The sequence below is a fragment of the Paroedura picta genome, chromosome 15, assembly GCF_049243985.1.
Source record: "Paroedura picta isolate Pp20150507F chromosome 15, Ppicta_v3.0, whole genome shotgun sequence".
Lineage (NCBI taxonomy): Eukaryota > Metazoa > Chordata > Lepidosauria > Squamata > Gekkonidae > Paroedura > Paroedura picta.
This window is the reverse complement of record NC_135383.1, coordinates 20,329,184-20,342,584: the sequence shown is the minus strand read 5'-3', so window position 1 is coordinate 20,342,584 and position 13,401 is coordinate 20,329,184. Positions and strand designations below refer to the sequence as shown.

Genomic DNA, 13,401 nt, shown 5'->3' with positions numbered 1-13,401 from the left:
GGTTGACTCAGCCTTCCATCCTTCCGAGGTTGGTAAAACGAATACCCAACTTGCTGGGGGGTAAATGGTAATGACTGGGGAAGGCACTGGCAAACCACCCCATATTGAATCTGCCAAGAAAACGCTAGAGGGCGTTACCCCAAGGGTCAGACATGACCTGGTGCTTGCACAGGGGATACCTTTACAACCATATATGGTCATGTTGACATGCCCACCACTCCCAAAATGGCCAATGATGGGCCTGGAGGGGGTGGGAAGGGGACCGGGCCCAGGTTGGCATGTACACCGTTACGCTTCCCAACCACATTCAGCACAATCGTGCCACTTCTGAATTATTTTGAAGCCTGAAGAATGTTTCAAGGGTTTCTAAATGGCAAAAAAGCTGAGAAAAAAGGCTGCTTTAGGCAGTTAAGGTGATTGCTGGGATGGGAGGCTGCAAAGAACCTTTTTCTACGAAAGGAGGGAGGGCACTGGAGGGAGAGACTCTGGGCAGCCTTAGTGACTAAAGCTGGAGGTGAAGCTATAAAGGGGAGGGTGGCAAGCAACAGCTGTGCCCAAAGACAGCATCATGAGCAAGGCAAAGAGGGCCAGTGCTTTGCTCCGTTTGAAGAACACCTGCCCCCCACCCCCAAACTCGAATCCGACCATTACCTGCACTGCAGAGGTGTTGACATCGAACTTCCTAAAGATAGCAAAGGCCTCCTCAAAAAGCTCATTGCTGATCGCGATGTTGGCGATATCGGGGGCATCGTAGTTGTCCAGGCGGTTGATGTACTCCATGACGCGGGTACGGTCGGCCTTGATCGCTGTCAGGATAAGCAGGTTCTGCAGGTTCCTAAGAAAGCAGAAGAGCAAGGAATTGATTGTCACCTGCTGTTCGAAAGAGAGAGATGACCCCCTGAGTTCAACGTCGAATGCCTTTGCCTGGTTAGCAAGACGGAGCTGCTGTGGGTTACACATGAAAGAACCACTTCTCACTTCTAAGAGTCTGAATCGGGCAGCTGCATGTATCCCGTATTCCCCCAAATGACAATGTGGCAGCAGATAGATCCCGTGCATGCAATCTGCCCTATTAGGAGCAAACATGCTTACCTGAACCTGCCCCAAGATTCTAGGTAAGCTGCCAAAATGGATGAATGGATGAAATAAAAACCCTGGATTTTGTTTGAAGTAAACAGCTAAAAATTGAGCAAACTTGCACACCAAGTTTTGGAATCCCAAAATAATCTGTATTATTCATGCCCCTTGTTCCAGTGGGGGCGATGGCATTTCCAGGCAATTCAGGCCTCAAGTCCTCTAACTTCTGGAGTTCTGTCGAGGATTTCCCTACAGCCTTCATTGCGAGAAGCTTCAAGCAAGTGAAAGGTTTTTCTTCCAGGCAGCTGAACAGTATGCCTAGGCCACGTTGCCTGGCCATAACTTCCACAGAAACCACGGCAAGCATGCAGCCTAGCTTCTATCTCAACCAGCCATCAATACTGGGACAAGGCTCCTCCTCACTTGCTCCAAAGCAGACTACACACAGTGACAACACAAGTGAGAAACTTTTCGGACCACCAGGAGTTCAACCTCTGGGTACTTAGCTTCCAAACAGAGTCCATCATTTAATATTCCTACAAGGGATACTATCTATTTACCTTTGGGTACTGCTGAGGATTTGAAGGTTCTGAGGGGCAGGGAATGTGGAGAGGCAGATGATCTAGACTGCCCAGTGATTATGGGCCTGGCTTTTGGGGCTTCACTGTAGCCCTGCATAAGCCAAGGTCAAACTAAAAGGGGAAGCTCGCTTGGCTTCACAACCAGGGCCAGAGCTTTCTCCATCCTGGCCCCCACCTACTGCAACGAGCTCCCAGAGGAGATCAGGGCCCTGACGGAACTTGAACAGTTCTGCCGGGCCAGCAAAAGGGAGCTCCTCCAGCAGGCATTTGGTTGAGGCCGACCTGTACCATCACTTCCCAAGGGCCCTCCTCCTGAGCCCTCTCCTATGGCACCCACTGCAGTTCCGCCCAACCCACTGGGCTATCAGTTGGAGTTACTTTAATGTTTAATTTTTCTACGGTTCCATGTTGCTTGTTGTTTCATTTCATTCATCATCGTTAATCTAAGTTATCTGTACTGTTCCTGTTCTGTTTCATGTGAACCGCCCTGAGCCTTCAGGGAGGGCGGTATACACATATAACAAACAAACAAACAAACAAAAGAGATGGTACACTTAACTTATCGGTCCAGTGTAGGGGAAGGTGAGCAAGCTGTCTTCCAGGAAAGCTGGCCTATTATGACTAACCCCACCCATGTGAGAGATATCTGGTTGCCTGCCAAGGTATCCCAAGACTGCCCAGGAGCATTTGAAAATCCCTCCAGAGGACCACTTAATACTAAGCAGGATTGAAAGAGGAAGGAAGGAAAAGAAAGCAGCCCACCTGTGTTCACTAAAAACGGAATTATCCAGAACAATTTTCTCCAGCAACTCAATCAGCTCATTAGGAAGGTCGGCTGTCATGAAAGCCTTGACGGTAACCGATACTTCTTCAGGGTCCTGAGTCTCCGACAGCGCCGTCTGCACAACCTATGAACATAAGAGGCGGGCAATGGGCACCCTTCTGGCTTACAACCAGACCCACCTGCACTGCCAAAGGAGTCTGGGAAAGGATACCTGGTCGATGAGTGGTCTTCGGTAAGGATTGCTTTCCAGTAGCACACTGGCCCACAGCTCGGGGTCCTTGCGACGCACCAAGTAACGGGAGAGGCTCTTGAAGAGGGAATTCTCGTTGCAGACCTAAAGGACCAGGGACAGAGGCCAAAGGTCAAGCAATAGCATTTTGTCTGGGAAGAAGAATATTGGACTGAGTGGACTTTGTTGCCTGGGCCACAACTTTGGGCAAGGTGGCCCCTGGCCCCAAATTCCAAGGTTATATTAAAGAGGACAGAATTTGCATCCCGACCCACGGAAAGCACTCAAGCTGATAAGGACTTCAAGCCACACCCCTGAAGCACTTAGCAGCTACCTAATGCCAACTGCAAAGTGCAAGAGAACTGACCCGTTTAATTGCAGTCCCAGTAACTCATGATCTGTTACACAGAAATGATAGAGTTGGGATACTGGGCCATGCATGACCATGTTTTTAATTTTTTTTAAGTAAGCATCAACTTTTCACTCCACGCAAGTCTGAACATTCCTGCAAACCTTAAGGACTTAGAGGGGTCAGCCAACTGCTCCAGAGTACAGCACAGAAGAACAGCTCAGGGCTGAGAATTTAGGGGCAGGGGGAGATGAGCAGCAGGGCCATACAGCTTGTAAAGGGAGAGGTGCTGGGATACTGATTTGGCACAAAGCTGCATGGTGAAAGAGAAAAATCTGGTTTTACACAATTGCAGTGCGAGCTTCAGGCCGTGGCCTCCCATTCTCAGATGTTCCCCCATGTCCATACGCACATTGATCAGCTCCAGGTCGCACTGGCCACGCTCGTAGGCCACGCATGCCAGGTGAGGGTCTCTCTTCTCGCAGTACTTCCCCACCACCCGGCTGTCATAGTAGGGGTTCTCGCGCAGGAATCTCTCAGGGTTGTTGTTGCTGTCGATGTAGATTTTAGCCAGAGCATTGTGCGTAGCCGGCTCCTCACATCCTTCGTGAATTCTGGCTTCCAGCCACGGGAGGAGGAGTTTCAACCTAAGGGGAAGAAGATGCCTATTCAGATCGGGTTGGTTCTAAAGCAGATGTCTTTGGAAGCCTGCGCATTGCCGTGTTTTGGAAAGGAGGGCTCGGACACATCAAAGCTGTCTGTGCATCAGACATGGGAGGGCTGGGCTCAACTCCCGCTTAGCGTCTGCCTTGCTTTCCCCGCCGGCAAACAGCAGGGCCAAAACAAGGAAGCATAACATCAAATTTGCCCCCATCCCTTTCCCTTCCCACCAGGAGAAATATTGGATTTTTAAAAAATTGAGTAGCCCACTAATTTATGTACGGGAGCGCTACTCTCATGAATTGGATTACTGGTTCTGAATGGTTTAAAATTGTGTTTTAATGTTTTTAATTGTGCCATGTGGAGGTGGGTGGTTTTAAAATTATGTAATCCACCTTGAGTCCCTCCAAGAAGGCTGGAGGACCTTCCCTAGCTGGAAAGCCAGCTTGATATACTGGTTAAGAGCAGCAGCTTCAAATCTGGTGAGCTGGGTTTGATTCCTCAGTCCTCCATATGCAGCCAGCTGGGTGACCTGGGCTTGTTGCAGCCTTGTTAGAAGCTGTTCTCACAGAGTAGTCGTGTCAGAGCCCCCTCAGAACCACAGGGTGTCTGTTTTGGGGATTGGAAGGGTAGGTGATTGTAAGCTGCTTTGAAATTCCTTTGGACACTGAATGGGGGGGGGGTATAAAAACCAACTCTTTTCCCAGTGGGAAGGAGGGCGCAGAACAGCAAAGGGCTGTGGTAGAGTGGGGCAGAGGGTGCATGGATAGCCCCTTGGTTTACCTCTTCCCAGCTCTTCATCCTCATGGATGCCAGGAGGAGAAGGGGGAGCCTCTGATTGGCCCTCAAGCAGGGGACAGCTCTCACCCTATTGAAGGAATGTTCCCGGGGTGGGGGGCAACTACAGGCATACGTTGTCAGAAGGACCATGCAGTGTTTATGTGACATGATTATGTTCTTGCCTTGGCTCCCCTATGAAAATGAATACTGTTTTTATCAGTCTGTTTGGATTACTGAAGATCACAACCCATATTGTTCCAGATTTAAACTATTCCAAGAGCCCAAAGCAACCAAACTCACTTTTATCTCCTCCAGGCAGTTAGAAGTAGTTTTAAAATTTGGCAGAGGGACTATCTGACCTAATTGATTATACCAGAGCTGTTCTGCATGGTGCAGAACTGGGAACTATTCTTCTGAGTACTGCTCCACAATGTGGCTCCTGCCCCATTTTTTTGTATTTATATTTCAACTTACATACCACCGCTCTCAGAGACTCGCGGTGGTTTACAATAAAAATATAAAACAACCCGTCCCGTAAAACCCCCAATACATTAAAAGATGGCTATTCATAGACGTTAACTCCCCATCTTCCCTCCCCTGTCCAGCTGCAGTCAAGAATTCTCTTGTTAGGAGTGAGGGTCCTGGACTAACTAATTTTTCAGGACCACATGAAGCTGCCTTATACTGAATCAGACCCATGGTCCATCACAGTCAGTACTGTCTACTCAGACTGGCAGCAGCTCTTCAGGGTCTCAGGCAGAGACCTCACATCACGTACTGCCAGATCTTTTAACTGGAGATACTGGGGATTGAACCTGGGACTTGCATGCCAAGCAGAGGCTCTGACACTGAGCCACATCCCCGTGCCCAGTAGGGACTGAAATTGACAGGTGGTTCCCAGCTTGAGACAGCTGTCATCAGAGGTATGGGTAGGCTATGAGCGTCCTTGTTAAGCACGGAAGTGTGGCTCTTCCAGTGGGTGCCAACAGTGGCTCTCTGCAAGGCACGGAGTGGCATGAATTACAACTCCAGCAGGTCACAGGAAGTACCTGTTTCTCTTTTCTACTTCAGCAACAAGCTCGTCTGTGGAGAACTGCCCTCTCACAACTAAGATCAGGTTCTTTATGACATCTTCAGAGCAATCGACATCGAGCAAGCCCCCGATGACCACTGGCAGACGGCTCGGGTTCACCTGCGGCAAGAAGAGGGTGGGAAAACCGTAAAGCACAACTATAAGAGGGACTACTCAGCTTCGCACTTTAGTCAAGCGTTGTCTGTGTCAGAAATGAGCTTTCTCTAACACAGGTGAATGAAGAGGCTGCAATCCTAGAGGCAGTTAAGCAGCACCCTCAAACAACTTGCTACGACTCACTAAAGAGTGGCCAACCACTCCAGGTAGGAGTCCTCTGCCACCTTAACTGGGGGCACATGTAGGGGGAAACCACCCGCAACAGAAGGGCAATATAAAAATCTAGTAAATAAAAATTTAAAAACTCGCTTCTAAGGCAGACATCTGCAATTAATCAAAGCACCTATTATGCACCTTCTAGAAAGGGAGAAGCTGCTGAGACCAACTTTCAAGCCCAAGCAATGATCAGCTTGGGATTTCATGCAAGCTTTTAACTACTGCACTTTTTCCATGGCTGCAGTTTACATCTGTGCTTGGAAAAAGCAGGAGGTGGTGTTCAGAATTGCCTCTGAGAGAGAAATAACCACCAGATTCTCACCTTTTGCACGTAAATTTCTATGTATTTTTGGAGGTTGTTTCTGTACAAGTAGAGCACCAGGTCATGGACAAAGTCAAAACGGTCACACACAATAATCAGTGGGAGCTGGTCGGTCAGCTTCGCTTCCTGTAGGGAGAGAGGAAGGGGAAAGCATTGTTCTGATGCAGAATTCGTACATTCCTAAAAGGAAAACGGAAGGAGCCCGGCTGAACTGTCACAGCAAAAAGGAACTGGGCGAGAGGAATGGGGATTGAGGGAAGAGTCCGTTTCCAGTCAATTTCCCCTAAGCCACATCTTACTTTAAAGGCTTCCTCCCTCGGCCCACAAGCATTTCTTCCTACTCTAAACTCCTACGGTTGGGGGGTAGGGGTAGGGGGAAGCAAGTCCAGCCCAGTCATGGGGGGTAGGGGGTAGGGGGAAGCAAGTCCAGCCCAGTCATGGCTTCTTGGCATGCTCACACTTGACATACAATGTTACAAAATAAACACGGGACAACAGGGGATTACAAGCCTACGCTAGGCTTCAGCATTGGCGGACTGCAACTGCTAATGAGTGTGCAGGATCAACTCTGGGATTGCAGTGGCTTGAACAAAAGGAAGATGGATGAGAGGCCGGTTCAGGTTCCTTTGCCCTTTGTTACACGTCTCTTCTGCCCATCAAGCTTGCTTCACTTCCCGTAGTGAGCAACAGCGGTCCAGGAGACCCAGCAATGAAGACTCACACAATGGGAGAGAACAGGCCTCCCCCTCTGACCTTTAACCTATCACGCTAACAAGCAGGGCCAACTTCAGGTTTTTGGGGGGCCCTCGTCTCATGTTTGCCACTGGGCACTTCTGCCATTCCACCCACCTGCGTACGTGTCCTTCCCTTGCCTGCTCTCAAGCACTCTCACTGCCCAGGTTTGCCATTGACTTTTCCCCAGTGGTACTGGGCAGTGCATGCAGCTGGGAGTATGGGTGCTGGGAGTGCTAGTGAGGGGGCAAGGGGTGCTGACAACAGTGGGTCCTGCCAGAAACTGGCAGGCCTACATACAAGCCTCCTTAGCTTCAACAAAGTTCTGTCCCAAAACCCCAAAAGTGCTTATGTTTGAAGCAGATGTTTGAAGCAGGGATGACCAAGTGTCTAGCCAGTTCTAACTGATCCGAGTTCACAAGCTGTTCACACTCAAAGATGAGGTAAATGTTCCCTCTGCCCAGAAGGCCTCTCACTAAACTTATTATGAAGTCCGTCATAACCCAGCTATGACCCTACCCAAGACCCAAACGCAAGACGGGAATCAACAGAAGCTGAGGTAGTGGCCGAGGAGAAATGGTCCTAATAACTTCCGGTTATTTATTTTTTTTAAGAGAGATCATGCCAACAAAACAATTCAATATCTAGAAATGCAAAATCAAGTGTCGTTGCTCTTTGCATGTCAGTCAAAGGACCGCTCCAAAGGAGGAACACCGAGAAAAATTAAGCCGCTCGTATGACCAGTTTTCAGGAACGCAAATCCCAGGATCTAATCCTATACACAAAGTGGACACTGAAGGATATAACAGATTTGGGGAAACCTATACTGGGAAGAGTTACCTGGTAGAGGGTCTGAATATTTCCGAGACACAAGGAACAGCACAAAAGACAACAGGCGCATCAGGAAATGCTTGTCAGACAACTTCAAACTGCTGATCATAGGCCACCCTCAAAGACAGCTGTTGCAAAGACATCCACATCTCACAGTCCCTTGCTCCTCCCCCCCCCCCCACAGCCCAACACTAGCAAGGGTCATTCCTTAGCAAATGTTTTCTGTGACAGCAACTGTGACAGATATCACAAAATCTGGCTTTATGCAATAGAACAGGGATAGTCAAACTGCGGCCCTCCAGATGTCCATGGACCACAATTCCCAGAAGCCCCTGCCAGCATTCGCTGGCAGGGGCTTCTGGGAATTGTGGTCCATGGACATCTGGAGGGCCGCAGTTTGACTAGCCCTGCAATAGAAGCTATGGGAGCATCAGCTTAGTGGCAACACTAAGAGGGGGTGTCAAGCCCCCAAGCGCACACAAGGCAAGAAGCATCTCCAGAAAATGTGGTTATGCATTTCCCCCCAAGGTTTCTACCAGGCTACTCATCATGTACCAGAGTTATGAACTTTCAACATTCCCACCCAACAGTCAAGTATTTCCTTGGGAAATGTGTCACTAAGAACATACTGAAGACTCTTGTTAGCAGATCACTAAGCTTCACCTATCAAGACTCAGGTATAGGCTCTAGCCCAGGGGTAGTCAAACTGCAGCCCTCCAGATGTCCATAGACTACAGTTCCCATGAGCGAACGCCAGCAGGGGCTCATGGGAATTGTAGTCCATGGACATCTGGGGGGCTGCAGTTTGACTACCCCTGGGCTAGACCAAATTTATGGTTTCTTTCAGTTCTGGGGAGAGCAGCACGTCTCTGTTCAAGGGCCCAGAAAAATGAACTGCAAGATTATGAACTGAACCAGGGAACACCTCTGCCAAAGCAGAACTGCTCACCATTAAAAAAAAAAAAGCTACTGTCGATAAAAGTGCACCAAATCTACTCAGATAGGAACTGGCCCATTTTTATCTAGGCACAGTTTACAGCTCTGCCCTTGCCTTGTTCCAGTCTGCTAAGATGGGAGTCACTCTGCACATCTACAATGCAAGGATATTACTTCCTGCCCCCAAAGGAAGATACCTGTTGCTTCTCTCCAGGTGTCGCTGGCCTGGGCCTGCCTCCTGTCAATCAAGAGGACTGCTGAAGAATTGGGGGAGCCCCTCCAAGGGTGATCAGAAAGAGAGTGATTAAAATGTGGGGGATGTTGGGTTGGCCACAGGGGTAAAGAGCTTTACAAGGGCATTAGGCAGAGTCACAGTGGATAGAACTATTAGGGATGACCAGCCATGGTGACTGAGGGGAACCTCTACAAATCAGAGGCACTAAACCTCAAAATCCCAGTTGGCAACATCAGCGGAAGGCCTCAGCCTCTATGTTCTGTTGTTGGCCCTGCAGAGGAACAGGATGCTGACTGAGATAGACTACCAGTCTGATCCAACAGGGCTCTTCTTATGTTCTGAAAGGTGGGCACAATTAATTTCATGGCCTCTAAATACAAGCTCTTCCTCTGAGAGTCAAATGGTGGGCTTCCATTTTCAAGTCAGGAAATATTTGCCAAAGGAGCTTGAGTGATAGCGATGCATAGTGCGACTGAGAAGCTGCCACCTTTTTGGCACCCCCACACAAACACACACACACACAGAGATACTTTTGATGTGGGCAAGAAAGTTTAAATCAGCACTCTGGGATTATAGCTGTCAGTTTGGATGGTGTATAACAAAACAGCCTCCACCACCAACTGGTAGTAAGAAGGGCCTGGGGGGGAGGGGGGTCAAAGAGTCTCAGAGCCTTTTACCTTGAGGAAGTTCTTTACACGTTCCGGGTCATAGCAGTTGCTCTCTCTGCAAATTCTTTCCACCTCTTTAATCTGGCCTGTCTTACAAGCAGCTTGGATGTACTTGAAGTGCACATCGGGGTCCTGGCTAAAGTTGACAATAGAGCCCAGGAAATAGAAGAGACCTGGCAATAAAGAAGAAGAAATATTTAAGGACTAGCAACACCCTGGAAATAAATTAATCAGTATTACTAACATGGGACTGAAATGTCACTAGAATTCAGACCCCGGAGTTGCATTTCCTCCCAGGAATCACTTCTTACAAAGCAGTTCCCTTTAACAGAGACCCCAGCAGAGACCTAAAAAGCTGCCCCACTGACCTCGGAGGCTTGCAGCCTTCAAAGCAGAGACAGGCTAGAGCAGGGGTAGTCAAACTGCGGCCCTCCAGATGTCCATGGACTACAATTCCTAGGAGCCCCTGCCAGCACCCCTGGGCTAGAGGATCTCATGACAGATACTTCCAAATACGCCTTGTGGCAGAGACAGTCGTTCTGAGGAGCATGCAGCCAGCCATGTTAGGTGTCAAGCACAGCTTCTTGGCAAAGGGGTTCACATTTCAGCCCAGCAGAGGACAACTGCTGTCAATGGCAGAAGCTCACACGTGAATCTGCCATGTCAGATAAGCATCCCACAAGCTTAAAGGGAAAGCACAACTAAGGGAGGGGTTCCCAGACTGAAGAGCCTTGGAAAGTCTATTTTGCTGCAGAAGACCTGACAAAGTTCCTGAAAGGGGAGTGATCTGCTGGAATACTCTGCCCGGGTGACAACCCTCAACTGGAGTCCCTGGCCTTTCATGCCTACCAACACAATATCTTCCACTTTCCCCCTCTGATCTGAAAGACCTCTTGGGTCATTCACTCTATGGCACAGTCCCCCAGTAGAGCTCATGGTGCTCCGATGCCTCCCTTTTTGAGTCTGAGCCAGGAAGAGAAAGGAGACAGAAGACGGCTCCACTTAAAATGGAACAAAGAGGGTCTCTCATTGATCTAGTATATTTAGAAAACATTTTCTACTTTTTCAACCAGACTGCTCAAAGCAGTTTGAGGCATTTGTCAAATGGGTTTGTTTGTTTTTTTTACTTCTCAGGTATCAAAACCACACAATAAACGGACCTGTCGGCAATGTAAGTGGGGAGAGAACACACCTTTTTTAAAATGTTAAAATACCGAGGGGGAAGAGACCGTGGAAACAAGAAGTGCCCTCCTCTCCCAGATGCAGAATGCAGGAGAGGAGAGAATTCCAAGAAGCAGACCTGAGCTGAGCCAGGGCAGTCATGTGGTGTTGTCTTCACAACCACCCTTCTCCCTGTCCTGGCTCACCTGTCCTTTTGTGGCTGCTCTAGAAGGCATCCGCTTCCCCTGCTCAACTCTGCCCACCTCCAGAAGACAAAGCCTGAGCATTTGCGGTGGGGCGTGCCATTCCAGGAACTGTTCACATCCTCAGCCACTGCAGGCCAACCAAGCAACGGGGATGAGACACCTCTTCCTGCATGGATTCTGCGGTCAGTGCTGCTGAGCCTAGACGCCTAGCTGCCTTACCTTCAAAGCTCTTGAAAGATTCAAAGAGCTCAATGAGCGACTGGGTTGAAAGCTGCTCGTGATACTTGGAAGCCACCTGGACACATATCTGCAAGTTCTGACGGATGTTAGCGGAAAGCATTGCACGCAAGCACTCCAGGGAGTCCTCGACAGACAGGGAGCCGAAGTAGTTCACCAACCACTGGAGGTTAACAAAAGACACCAATATAAGCCCGTGCCTCAGATTTCGATTCTCCTTGTACCAAATAAGCATCCAAGGCAACCGCATTAGAACTGGAGGGGAATCAGTGACACTTATGGTTCGGACCGGCCGTCTACGGAAACCCTTTCATGGAGACAACGCATGCACGCACTAGACAGTGGGCGCCGTACCTCAGGGTTGAGAAGGTGAGTGTGAACCACCGCACGCTTGATGTCGTACAGGTCTGTGAAGTGTTCCAGCGCTCTCTGGAGAAGGCCAGCTTTTTCACACAGCTGGGCAATGTGGGCCCGGTCATAGTGAGTGAACATCTGGTTTCCTAAAATGGCATCAGCAACCTGGAGAGAGATTGGGCAACTGAGCAGATTTTGTCTCAATGTTCAGAACTTTAACCCGAGGCAAGAAAAACAGCTGAACAAATGATGCACGGTGACACAAGCTTCCTAGAGATCCTCCCGCTACAAGCTCCAGGCAGATGGGGCTCTGCTCTAAGCAAGGGGCCGGCAAGCAAAAAGCAGGGCCCCCACATGGCCAGGATTCGCTCAGTGAAATGTAAGCAAGCCAAGGGAAGCTGCCACACATCCATCATGTTCTTAAGAAAAACAGCTTCTGTTGAGGAATGCTTTGGGGACAAAGGGCTTGTCTCCACTAGATGCGACTCCTGGGTTATTTCAATTCACTTGATGGTTTATTGCTTTCAATCTCCAATATTGCATTACTTTTAAATAACTGATTTGTAATTAAATTCTATGTGAAATTAAAGTGGTGCACATGCTTTTAGAGTATTAAGTGAGGAAGCAATTAAATCTTCCTTTCAAGTACCTGCAGCATTTCCAAATCCATCTAGTTACAGTCCTCCCCCCCCCCCCCCCGCCTCCGACCAACTGGGAAGTGTAGTTGCCCTACCCAGCACACTAGCCTCACAGCTACACAGCTTTGCAGCCAAATCCCCACTCTGATCCCCACTCTACAGAACAGAGGTGGGAAGAAGAAGAAGAGTTGGTTCTTATATGCCACTTTTCTCTACCCAAAGGAGTCTCAAAGCGGCTTACATTCACCTTCCCTTTCCTCTCCCCACACCAGACACCCTGTGAGGGAGGTAAGGCTGAGAGAGCCCTGATATTCCTTCTCGGTCAGAACAGCTTTATCAGTGCCATGGTGAGCCCAAGGTCACCCAGCTGGCTGCACGAGGGGGAGTGCAGAATCGAACCTGGCATGCCAGATTAGAAGTCCGCATTCCAAACTACTACACTGAACTGGCTCTTACCTGAGGGGCATGCATGAGGTTCATTTCAAGCAAGCGGGTCTGCAAAGGTCCCTCGGAGGGGCGATTGTTTTTCAGTGCATCCAAGAGGAAGGCTGTACACTGCTGGATCAAGTTGTACTCCATGAATACATCTACTATCTGGAAAAGAAAAAAGGACTTTCTTTAGAACCCATTGTACTCCCCACCACCACCCACCACAACCACACTGCAGGATTAAGACTTGTTCTGAACACATTTACAAAACGTAAATGATGCTTATCAAGGATCACTATGGGATTCAACACTCCCTCTCTGAGAGCTCCTCCTTCCCACAGTGCATCTCAAAATTTGCTGCCAAGCCTTAGACAAGACCCCTGGGTGCTACCTAAAGACACCAAGACCACCCAGCATTGCCTATGAGCACCCTCACCGCCTCCGTGCAAGGAGGAAGCATCTTCTACTCCTTAACCTCATTTCCTTCCCTCCCACGCATCAGCACCTGTTCCAGCACACATGCTCCCAATGCTCTTAGTTCCCAATACTCGGCAATAGCCTCCTTTAGGTCAGTTGAATGCAAAACTGTTTACAGGTATTCCCACCTTCCCTTCTGCCACAAATGACAGCTGTGTGCAGAGGAGAAATAACTATACACAGGTATTTACAAAGGTACCAAGCTTCTTCAGAACGTACATGCATCAAAACAACAAGATACACAGCACATCTGGTAGCAGCTTCCCCCCCAACATCTAGCCACCTGTTCATAGGCTATACGGTGTGCGTT

The 13,401-nt window shown here is 49.0% G+C and overlaps 1 protein-coding gene across 2 annotated transcripts in view; it reads right to left on the bottom strand.

The window, feature by feature from the left end:
* The window catches only part of CLTC (clathrin heavy chain), an 82,513-nt gene that overhangs the window by 19,994 nt on the left and 49,118 nt on the right, over positions 1–13,401 (bottom strand). For both annotated transcript variants that reach the window (XM_077312436.1, XM_077312437.1), the window contains exons 11-20: positions 12,642–12,779; positions 11,548–11,712; positions 11,176–11,356; positions 9,599–9,762; positions 6,188–6,313; positions 5,510–5,652; positions 3,433–3,667; positions 2,654–2,776; positions 2,421–2,566; positions 652–835 (exon numbers count right to left, since the gene is read on the bottom strand). In XM_077312436.1, coding sequence (XP_077168551.1) covers positions 652–835; positions 2,421–2,566; positions 2,654–2,776; positions 3,433–3,667; positions 5,510–5,652; positions 6,188–6,313; positions 9,599–9,762; positions 11,176–11,356; positions 11,548–11,712; positions 12,642–12,779 — 1,605 coding nt within the window. The remainder of the gene's footprint in view (positions 1–651; positions 836–2,420; positions 2,567–2,653; positions 2,777–3,432; positions 3,668–5,509; positions 5,653–6,187; positions 6,314–9,598; positions 9,763–11,175; positions 11,357–11,547; positions 11,713–12,641; positions 12,780–13,401) is intronic.